The sequence below is a fragment of the Nesoenas mayeri genome (assembly GCF_963082525.1).
Source record: "Nesoenas mayeri genome assembly, chromosome: 2".
In the NCBI taxonomy this organism is placed as follows: Eukaryota; Metazoa; Chordata; class Aves; order Columbiformes; family Columbidae; genus Nesoenas; species Nesoenas mayeri.
The window spans coordinates 57,130,573-57,142,711 of record NC_137543.1 but is presented as its reverse complement, the minus strand read 5'-3'; the positions used below and the strand labels follow the sequence as shown (position 1 = coordinate 57,142,711).

The 12,139-nt window shown below is 36.0% G+C and overlaps 1 protein-coding gene across 3 annotated transcripts in view; it reads left to right on the top strand.

Annotated features, from left to right (window-relative positions):
* Positions 1 to 12,139, top strand: part of FAM210A (family with sequence similarity 210 member A) — an 18,909-nt gene extending 6,770 nt beyond the window's left edge. For 2 of the 3 annotated variants that reach the window (XM_080338867.1, XM_080338866.1), the window contains exons 2-5: positions 5,186 to 5,309; positions 6,244 to 6,716; positions 8,843 to 8,954; positions 10,208 to 12,139. In XM_080338867.1, the coding sequence (XP_080194993.1) occupies positions 6,268 to 6,716; positions 8,843 to 8,954; positions 10,208 to 10,540 (894 nt within the window). In that variant the 5' untranslated portion in view covers positions 5,186 to 5,309; positions 6,244 to 6,267 and the 3' untranslated portion in view covers positions 10,541 to 12,139. Of the gene's footprint in view, positions 1 to 2,074; positions 2,089 to 5,185; positions 5,310 to 6,243; positions 6,717 to 8,842; positions 8,955 to 10,207 lie in introns of those variants that run through there. The other variant, XM_080338868.1, reaches the window with a different exon arrangement.

Below are 12,139 nucleotides of genomic sequence, written 5' to 3'. Positions count from 1 at the left end.
CTTAGCTATGTGCAGGCTTAAGATCTAATGCCTTCCAACAGAGGGAAATTGGGATAGCACTGTCATATTGACTGGATGCAGACCAGCTGCTAAGTCTCTTGTTTAGCATTCCAAATCTATAACTCAACACACAGACATTGCATTAGATTCTCCTGTTTTATTTGCCTTCTGAATCCAATGTTCAGATTTTATAAATGTCTACAAGAGCTTTTATTCTTCCTAAAGCCAGTTTTTGTTGGGCTTTCTAATACTTAAGTTTCAGGAGATAGTAGTAGTGGAGATTGCTGTGTGTAAGGGACCCTATGAGGGTTTATTCTGCTTTCTTGACTTCACTAAGTTTGTTTTAACAATAATGAAAAGAGTTTAGCTAAAATAAGGATTAAAAAGTGCTTGGCTTGTCTCCACTTATATCGGTATTGAACTATAGTAATATGATCAATTTAAATATTATAGCATGGCATTGACTAAGTGAAAATATTATAGAGATTAGACATGATGGAGGTGGTATGGGGATAATGTCTTAGGATAATATGTCTGTGAGTTTATTCTTACATTTGTTTTAGTGTGATCATTTTTCCCTAAGATTTTAACGAATTTCACCATTACTTATTTTGCATTACTCCCTTTAATCCAAAATGTTGTGTTATATTTTTTTAGACAGCCCAAAATGGTGGACAGACAGCTAGTGATGCCAAAATTTCAAATCATAACCAAGTTCATAGTTTAGAATGAATAACAGATTGTATCAGGGACACTGCAAAAGTAGTAAAGGTCAAAATACAAGTTTTAAATGCTCATTCATACACTCTAAAAGTACTAATACAAAAAATAACAAGTCTCTATATGCTGTTATTTTCCTGTCCATTGATAGTGACGGGGTTCTGTGCTGAACCATTGCAGTTACTAGGAGAAACAATGATGCTTTGCATGTATTACAGTATTATTGCAATGATTTTTAAATGTATTCCCAGCTTTTTAGGCAACCCACATATGTTTTCTGTTCAGTTGTGTTATTCTTAATTTGGTTTGTTAGTGTGGCAAGATGCTTTTAAAAAATTATATTGTCAATAAGTTCTTGAAAAGAATAATATACATCTGAAAACAAGTTTTGTTTGTGGTTTGTTTGTTTGTTTGTTTTTAATTGTATTTAGTAAAAATGTAAGCAATACAGTAAGGGTTTTTATTAAACTAAGCTGTTTGAATGAGCACTGGACATTCACTTCTTATGCAACCTGAAAGGTGAGCTCAAAAGGATTTCTGAAAATTTGGTTTGTCCCCTTTCAAAATTCTTCTGTATATACAACACACAATCTTCAAAGTTTGCTTGATGCAAAAATGACAAGAATGTAAATTAATTCTCTGGTTTCATAGAAAGGTACCTTGGGAGTGGAAAAAGCTCATGGATTTTCATTGGGAACTCTCCTGTGGTATAATTAATGTTCTTTTTTTAAACAGTAACAGAACAAGGAAAAATGCTTTAAATTCATCCATATTTGCATATTGTGTCTGGAGTGTTTCTGGTAGAACTGAGAAAATAAACCGGTGTAGTCTATATATATTGTACCTGCAATTCCTTCCGATGCCTTCTGACCTCTTTTGCAAATGAACTTCTGCTAAAGTTTTTGCCATCTTACACCCCACCCCCATTCTTGTATTTTAATTTATCTGGTAGCTCAAAAAGAAATAATTTTAACAAGGTAACTTTTTATACAAATTATCCTGATGAAAGTTCCATCTGACAACATCTCTGACATGATTTCTCTTTCCAACAGCAGATATCCACAGCAGCCTTTGCTGAACCTGTGTTGGCCTGGCTTGTTACTTCTGTGTCTTCAAATGATCACCTGGGGTTTTTTTGCATAACGTGTTAGCAGACATCTAAAACTATTAATTTGTGGTAGTCACATAGACCAATTCTGTGACATTAAAAGATCCTGAATTTTTGTTATCCTCAGGAACAAAAGCACGTTTGATGTCTAATTCCTAGTGATCACTGGAAGGCAAAGGTTTAGCAGAGCAAATGCAAGAGATGGGGTACTCCTGCAGTGCATCAGGTTTATGCCGAAGCTGATCTAAACTATAACAGAAGTACGAAAATTTGCTAAACAAAACCTCTAGCACTGTAATGAGAAGTTGATCTGAACTGTTCCTCAAGAGGTCACTAGAGCACTCCCTTTGTGTCAGAGGGCTTGTTAATAACTTGCCATGAGACAGGCATGCCTTCAAGGACCTAAATGTATGTCCAAGAATCCCAACCAGGAGTATGTCTTGAACAGCCAAGATTTCTTCAGCTCAGTTTACAGCTGGCTGGAGATACTACTAAATAGCCAGAGTATGACAGCACTGAGGAGGAGACCTTATCCTAGAAGAGTCTGTGTATCGTTTCATAGTTTGTCATACTACCATCTATTCAGTCACTGATCGCACAAGATTCTTACAGCAGAGAACAGCTATATTTGTTCTTAGACATCTCCATACTTTTTTTTTTCCTTGTGGCATTCTTAAGAAAAAAATTAATGCAGAAATCATAAGAACCTTTAAAATAGCTTCTGCCCCACATCTCCCCCACTCAGAATTCTCATGCCAGAGACCAGCTGCTTTTCCACCTTGGTGTCTGATGCTTTTAGCATCTCTACTTTTCTGTGCCTTTGCAGCATCATTCTACAGCATGAAAAAAATGAAATACACCAAAATGAAGAAACAACTTTTGAAAAGTCACTAGGTGCAGTTGTGGATAACGTTTAAGTTACTGTCCTGACTTCCTTAGAATCTGAGTGGTTTTAACAACCTAAAGTTGAAGGGGCAATCGTATAGCTTGTATAGCTCCAGCAATTTATTTAAGAAAAGTGTTTATTTACAGAATAAAATTGTCTTGCATCTGTAGGCTGACACACTTTGTCTAACTGCCTGTTGAGTGCACAAGGTAACAGGAACTTCCTTTTGCAAATTGCATCATAAAGGAGAAACTTCTCTATATTCATCTTGTGATTTAGAGGGATCAAACAACTACAGTTTTGTATTTCTTTGGACCTCTAACCACATTTATTGTGCACTTTGAGTTGTCTGTCCTGTTTAAGATTTGTTTGTAATGTTGACCCAAGTAATTATAAGATTACAATTGAGCAGCTGCACCTATCATCCCTTTAAGAATATTTATTTATTTAAAATCAATTCATTAAGTATATGCTATATTGATCTCTTATTTTACTCATTTGCCTGTGTTACGTTCTCCTATAGCCATTATAATATTTCCCTCATTTAGTTTTGTGCTGGTGGATAGTAGTGTAATCCTCAATTTACTGACACTTCAAAAGTCTCTCCTTTGTTCATTTAGACAAAGCACATACCTATGAAACACAACAGGAATGTTAGGAAAATTCCAACCTTGTTTTGAAAAAAATGTAAGCACTATCATATCTAAGGCTTTGCTTATATATAAAGAAGAGGAGCAAAGAGTAAGCTGTTTCACAGAGTATTAGCTAGAACCATGCTATCATCTGTGCTTACAAGGTTCAGGACCCTTTCAGGATCTACCCTAGATGGTTAGAGAACCTTCCCTCTGACCAGTCAGTTCTTGCATCATTGAAAAAAAACCCTTTAGTTAATGAGTTCCAAGTCCATCTGGGGATATAGGAACAAAAAAAGTGGCATGACAAGTCCTGTCAGTGGCCCAGGTAGTTATCCTGCTTTAAAGCCATCAGTGTCATTATATTTTTAAGTCTTATACAGTGAGCAGAGGCCTTGAAACCCTTTTACTAGTCACAACTATGTTAGCTACTGACTGATGAGTGTTGAACACATAGTAGTGATGGATTGCTTCTTAACAAAAGGAGGATTCTGACCCCCTGGAAGCTATTGCATACCCCAGTGTTCTGTGGTCATTGCAGTGAATCAGGGATGTGGTATGGTGTTTGTGCTGTCAGGAGGTGCTGGACAGCAAAACCTAGAAATCGTGTTCTGAGAAATGCTACTATATATATACTACATAGAATGGGAAAATTCAGAATTACTTGTTCAGTTTCTTCTTCTGTACAGAAGAACGATCTCCTTCCAAGGCTGTTGGAATGCAGAATCCTGTTAATAACATTCATGAACTAAAATCAGAGTGCTGAACGTGGTTTCCCTCATGCTGTATGGTGGCACTTTTAAAAGCTTGTTTGGAACAGTTACTTTTTCAATAGGGTACCAGCCACTGCGAATAGATAAACAGCAAAAGACTGATGCAAAAAGCTTGCGGATTCCCATAGATGGATAGATATCCTTTGCTGAGTCTTCTGGGTGGCTACTGTGAAATTCTACTAAGGGCAGATGCTAAATGTTGTGTACTGTTGGTGAGAGGGGAAAACAGTTCTATGTGGAGAGTGTTGTCCCTCAGGAGAGAAGTGTAAGTGGCAATAGGCAAGCAACATAGTTGTCTTCCAGTTGTTGTTCTAATTTCTATAAACCAGTAAGGTTGTTTGTATATGACAGAGCCCCATCTTAATACTTGAGTTTTACTCAGTGTTTTCACTACATTTTTGTTTTGAGAAGCATTTGCATTTGGATCTAAGAAGTCAGCAACAATCTCTACTTTTCATAAAACCAGAGACAGCACAAGCAGTTTCTACTTCCAGTGAGTTCTTACAGAAGACTGACTGTTGAGATGCAGTACCTGTAGCTGATTTACTGCTCTGTAAGCAACAGTACTTCTTGGCTTCCACTGAGTTCATAGCTCAACATGAGTGAGAGACAAGAGTTCCCTTTTCCCCTATTGATGCAATACCTCCTGTTAGTATGAGTTCAGCAAAAGTGGGTGTCTGTGCTTCACATGCAATGTAGGGGTTCACAGGGAGCCTGAAACCATTCATCCAGTCTTTTCCCCACATCAAACGTTGTAATTCTGTTAATTGCAATTAATTCAAGCATAACAATAAGCTAAAAATACTGAGAAAACATACAGACAGGAACGATCTAACAGATGCATTTGGGTTATGAAATTTTTCTCTTTTGGAAGGAATCAGTAAGTCACAGTTGAGGAACTTCTAAGTTCCACAGAAAAATATCTCCCATTAGCATGTCAGTATCCAAAGGGCGATTTATACCAATAACTTCTTCAGGAAGGTAGGTTTCAGGCTGACTAAAAATCTTCCTAATATTAGTTTGCTGTTGTTGCTATTTCTCTAAATGTGCCTTTTTTCTATTTTAGGAGACTCATCAGTATGTTCAGGACGTATATTTGAAAGGTGGGGAACTAGCAGAAGAGTTGCACCTTTTTGAAGATACAAACCTTATCATACTTTTCTTGTTGCATATCTGGAAAGTAATAAAGGGTATGTATGGCTTCATTTTTTTTAACTGCTGCCAACGTTATGAAGTATTGATCATTTTCAGCAGCCTAGACAAATTCACTATCAAAACACCTGATTGAAATATATCTAAGGCTATAGGTGAAGAGGAAGCAGACATGAAGACAACAGTGGAGTTTCAGTTAAACATGAGTGATTTCTAGTTTGGATTAAGAATTGTTATGATAACTAAAAATGAAACAGCATCAGAAAGATTTGAAAGTTGTTAATGTAACTGACTTAAATGGCATTTGTTACACGAAATAAATAATTGGCACCTTTTTGGAGGGAAGGAAAATTAGTTCTGTAACTTGCAGTCATTGTATGAAGGAGAGAGTTAGTATTTCATACACTAGTTCAAAGCATGCATTTGAGGGAGCGGGGGGGAGGAGAATTTGACTTATTGATGTCTATACATGCCGAACACAAATCCTCTCATCTTCTGTGAGGAATCTCTCAATGGTTCTTCTGAACTTTCAGGAGTAAATGTTAAGTATCCAAAATCATGAAGTTAACTGACCTATCCACAGTTTTAAAGTATTCTTTGCCATTGTAATATTTCTGAAATTGAAGTTCAATTTTGCTCTTATTAATACATGACATTCAACAGTACCATCCCCCTTTTTAACAGATGTACGCAGTCTTGCTGTTGTGGTTAGGTTTGTTACTATTAAGGTTATTGATTATTGATTGATTATTAATAATTATTATCATTGTTGGGTTTTTTACTGTATTAAATTTTAAATTATTTGCTTAATTCTGGAAAGTAACCTTTTCTGCAAAGCAAGATAAGGAAGACTTTTTGAAGGAGAAGAAGAGAAAGTAATTTAAAATTTGAGAATTTCAAGTGGTATTAGAGCAAATAGAAGTCAGATTATTGAAATGCAATTTATTTACTCTTCTTTTTTCCTCTCTATAGACACCTCAGCCACACTTCATCAAAATGCAGCGGAGTCTGTTACATACTGCATCTCAACTGGCACATGGAACATGTTTGTTTTTCCCTCCTTCTAGTATATTTCAGTGCTTAAAAGGACAATCAGTGGTGACTAATGTTGGATGCAAAGTCATTTTGGCACTGGACCCTCCTAAACGATGTCTTCATGCAGGTACAGCACGGTTTGCCTCAAAGAAAAGTGCGTTTTCATCGCAGCCAGCAGACACTCCTCACAAAGTACCAGAAGAGAGAAAACCTTCAACTTCAGCCACTGATACACCCAAGCAAAGCCCTGTAGGGTCAAATTCTTCAGATCCTGATCCATTACAAGACAAATCAATTAGTCTTGTTCAGAGATTCAAGAAAACTTTTAAACAGTATGGAAAAGTCATGATTCCAGTGCATCTTGTGACTTCCACTGTATGGGTTGGAATGTTTTACTATGCAGCCATGAAGTAAGTTGATATTTTGTTGCAGTACCCGGTGCTGTTGCTGAATAGAACCTGACTTTCATGTGTAAAAGAACATATAAATTATTATTACATGTCAAAAAGTGCCTCTATATGTAATAGGGAAATAAGGCTACATTTTTAAGTGAAGCATATGATTTCATATCGAAAGTATATAGGATTCATGAGAGTGTCATGTATGTACTATTACCATGCAGTTATTGTGGTGTGCCAGATGTGTTGCTAACATTTGAAGGAATGCTCTTCTCTCCAAAGTATGCACGTATGTAAACAGCATTGAAATTATTAGTAGCCTCTTACAAAGTAAATGTAGAGATTTGGAATCCTGATTACAAATTGCTCAGTGACTTCTTTGTAGACCTGTTCTTTTGTTTTTTTCTCTTGTACTTCAGAGGTATTTCAGCACTTCCTCCTCCCTTCGTCCTCAGTTCTCCCTCATTGGACTTTCATGTTATTCATTCACTCTGAGCTCCTTGCAAACCATGTGTATCTTTTCCTTTTCTGTTTCCTGTCTTTCCTGCCTTCCACTGAAAAAATTGCTACTGTAGGCCAGATTTTTTTTTCATTGGAAATTAAATATTTGAGTGTCGAAAAAGTATTCTAATTGTAGTTTCTTTCAGCTATATTGTGTTCCAGATACTGTTCTGGAAAATGATGTTTATTAGAAAAAAAACTACTATATCAAATATGAGCTGCTAGTTCAGATGAAAGAGGTTTTATATATCTGCAGATTGTTTGCTAAATATGAGTAAATGTTTATCTCTGGATTGCTAGTGTTGTATATTTAATAATAGAAAGCATGAAACGAGGACAGTTTGTGGCGGCAAGGATGGGGCTCTGGCATCAGAATGCCTTACCGCACAAGTGTTTGTTTTAGTTACTCTAACCAGCTGGCATAATTGCCCTTTCTAGGAGCTATAGATCCAAATGTCATTCTAAATTTAGCTCATGTCAGAGTAATAAAGGTCTTGAGCTATAAAAATATTTTGCTTTGGGTGAATTTAGGGTGATGCTTACATCCAGACGTTTCAGATTGAGAGAAGATTACTTTTCTTGAAGCACTTAAGTTAGCTTCTAAAACAGGTATTTGGAAGATGAGAATAACGAAAATATTTAGCTAGACGCTAATTATTTAGCAGCCTCTTGAAGTGGAAAAATAACTGTCAGAGTGAGTGCTAATAAGAGAATAAACCATGGTGGTTTGTGAAATAAGAGGGTTAATGCTGTCTTTCAAATCTTACCAGGTCTCCATTTTCTACTCTGGGGATAGACCTTCAGATTGTGAGTTCTAGTAACTGTTAGTAAATTAGTGCCTGTTGTTGTTTCTGATGCTAAAGTGATCACATGCACAGAAGAATGCTTAAAATATTAGGTAGAAATGCATAATGATAATAATACAACATCTCTAAATGTATAAAAGTCAAGTCTTCTATAACTGCTTGTAGCTTTCTACTGTAATGTATAGATGGGCTGACTTTTTTTTTGGTGCTGATGTTGCCTTCCCTGATTTTCAAATAGAAAGAAATGGTGACAGGAGCTCACTCCAGTCACCTTGCCACCTTATGTTGGCAAAGTAGAACAACTTGGCACAAAACCCTTGAAATCCTGTGCAGTATAACATTTTGCTTCCTTTTCTTTTGCCACATTAAATTTGTTTGATATATTTAAAAGTGAATGGAGGACACTGAAGTTCTGTGTTTCTGGGCATGCTGCAGATTAGTCTGATATTTTTAAAAGAAAAAGAAGTAATTTTAGGCAAAACAGAGCATGAAGTTGAATCTGCACAACTGGAGTCTACATAGCTGTCTTACAACCATTGTATATACTTACCTCCGAACATAATAAACCGGGACACAGGTAAGTTAGTAGCTGCTCAGCCCAACAGGGATAATATCAATGAGTTACCTCTTGGTGGAATGCTGAAAAGAAAGTTAATTTACCTATATGTACAGAAATATAAAGCCTGTAACTATATCGCTTAGATGAAAAAATACTTAGCTATTGATTTACAAAGTTTGTAGTATGGAGTTAAAGAATGGCAATGACACTGCAAATCACTGCTCAGGTTTCAAATTCCAATTCAAGTTTCAATTTTTATTTCCTTTTTCTAGAGGAGTGAATGTTGTTCCATTCCTAGAGTTGATGGGCTTACCGGACAGCATAGTGGGCATCCTGAAAAATTCCGAGAGTGGAAATGCACTAACTGCATATGCATTGTACAAAGTAAGTATAGTTTGTAAATAAGCTCTAAATCTTGCCTAGTAAACTGAACAGTTTATTTGTTTATATCAGAAAGAATTAATGCTGTTTTCTCTCTTTGACAGTTACACATACTTGAGCATTCATTTCTGTAGTAAAAATAATCACATGCAAGTTGAGAAGGGCTATGTGCGCATTTAAGGAGCCTGTGTATTTCTAAAATAACTTCTTTGTTTGCTGAGGAATTATTGTCTGCCCTTGGAGACTTAATTGTAATTAGGTTGTTTCTCTGTATCCCTGACATAATTAATGGTCATAAAGAGGTAAAGTCTAAATACGTCATGATTTCCAGATAAATTACAGTTATTTTTATTGTAGAGAATTCAGTAGTTTGTCTTCCTGCCTTAGTTTTCGATCGTTGTCAAGTACTTTCATTGTCCGTTTGAATCACATTCTGGTTTGGGTCTCTCTCTTGCTTTAGATGTGCACAATGAATGTTTGGGAAACAAAGCATTGTATTCATTTTGAATGCCACTCATCTGCTTTGTTTCCAAATGTGATCTGCTTCTTATGTTATTTAAAGGAGTTATTTTCCCAAATAAAATGTGAAAGCACTACTCTTGCCAATTATTCCTGTGCCCAAAAGAGACCAATAAGTAAGTGTGATTAAATACAAAGATTTTATTATAAGTGGGAGATCTGATAGTGTTGGAAGAAACTTTCCAGGTGTGGAAGCACTAGAATAGGTTGCAATGGCAAGATTGTGCAGGCTTTATCTTTGAAGCTCTGAAAGAACAGGTTAGTTTATCTAGAATAGTAAACCTGGTTTGTTGTGTCTTGGATTAGGTGACTTCTTAAGGTGTCTTTTAGTTCTAGTTTTCTATGTGTGAGTCTGAGTTTTGAACGCAAAGTTAGACACCTATATTCTTGTGAATTTTAGAATTTAAGGTATATCCTGTTGTCAGTATTTCCCCTTTGCTTATATGGCTCAGTGTTCACATACTAGCTGTTCTGCATGGCATTGTGGGACACCTTATGCTTGTCCCACAGGCTGCACAGGGAGGTTTAAATCCAATGCCTGATTTGTCAAAAGGAGACTTTGAGTAAAAGGTACACATTTCTGGAGGATGTACTATAAATTGTCTTTTTTCCTTATAAATAGAAGATCTTTTTAGTATCTGACACTGGCCAAAGTAAGTTCTCAATGTTAAAAATACCTTTAGCTAGGTAATATTGTCTTATTTTATTGATATGGTGTGTTCTTTGGTTTCTTTAAGATTGCAACTCCTGCCAGATACACTGTGACTTTGGGAGGAACATCCATCACTGTTAAATATCTGCGTAAGCATGGCTACATGTCGACACCACCACCAGTAAAGGAATATCTACAAGATAGGATGGGGGAAACAAAAGATAAAATTACAGAGAAGATGGGGGAAACAAAAGATAAAATTACAGAGAAGATGGGGGAAACAAAAGATAAAATTACAGAGAAGATGGAGGAAACAAAAGATAAAATTACAGAGAAGATGGAGGAAACAAAGGATAAAATTACAGAGAAGATACAAGAAACGAAAGACAAAGTTTCATTTAAAAAAATAAAAGACTAGGGGAGATGCTTAATTTTTGGATATATCAAACTAAGCACTTTAACCCTTTGTGAGGCAGGAGATACGAAGTGCACTTCGTATGCTTATGTTTTTTCTTTTCTTTTGCCCTTCTTGTCTGGAGACTACAATTGCGCTGTGGATTTTAAAATTCTGTATATTCACCAAGGGTAAACATCCCTGGGGGAGAGTAGTTGTTGCAAAATTTCAATTTACAGAAGGAAAAATGAATATAAAATTAGAAGTTTGTATGTCCAGTGGTAATAATGTTAACAGTTACTGTTTCTTCTTTTTTTTTAATTTTCCCCCTCTCCCAAATGCAGACAGTTTCTTCCAAAAGCTACTACTTTATTCTTCTGCCATCGTAGTGCACAGCCATTATTCCATTAGACTGAATCTTCCATGAAATGAGAATTAAGATTTCCCTACAGGGGAAGGCAACCTATTTTGGTTTTGGAGTATGCAGACCCAGGCCTCTTCAGTCATGATCATCTCTCAATTTCGAGACAGACCATTATCACTGATACTGCACATGAAGGAACTGTGGATTAGCTGCTCAGTCTGAATGTATTATAATGGCTACACTGACTTCAGCTGAGCTGTGACAGTTTACAGGTTGAGGCTGAATCTTTCTTGGACAGTGTATTTGTTCAGAAACCTCAACTGAAAGCTACAGGAAGATTAGTTAACCACAGCAGCCATATTGTCAAGTATACTTTGTTCTCTAAAGTTGATTTACAGTAGAAAGAAAGTTATTAAATTAAATTTATCAATAATTGTATATTAAAAACTAGGATTTTTTTCTTATGGTAAAGTTTACAGAGTTGTTCTATTTCATTTTTAGAACAAATTCTGAAAGAGAAGTTTACTTGAGAAACATGTATACTAAGGGGCTTTTTAAATACATGCAAAGTTAATGTTAAACCAAGAAGTTCTTCCTTCTATTCAGGAATCCCTCAGACTTCAGTAGAACAATTTAACTAAAAGAAAAAAGCATAATTTCTGAGACAGTTATCACAGTCTACCCAGACTTTTTTTCCCTAATTTTCTTAGGTTAAGAAAATACTCATAGCTGAAGACTGAAATGCTGTCTCAGATGTCCTAAAGGACTAAGGTTGAAACTGTTCTATTTGGCTGGGCAGGCAAACCTCTCTCATGATTTTATTAAAATTTAGGCTACATTGAAGGGGTTTTTTTCCTACTTCTATTGCAACTTTCACTGTGTAGCAACTCTCTGCATATGTATCTTGTTTAACAAGGGTGTTTTTTTGCAAAGGGGATGTGGGTAAGCAATGGAGTTGGACCCTGTGCATTGTAATTGACTGGAGTAAAAGAATATAGCTGATAAAGTATCAGCTCTGCCCCACTCTTATGTCTTCAATCAAGCTATTGAGAGCCTCTCCATGTTTAAGTGAGTTGAACTTCATTAACTTAATTGTGTAGTATTGATTACATACTTCTCTGCCTCTGTCTGCCTGTCAAATAGTAGCAGCAATCTAATGCCTAACTCACAGGGATGTTGTGAGGAATAATCATTGTATATTCAGTGCCCCAAATATGTAAAGTGCCATGTTTCTGATAAATATTATTAAAAAATAATTC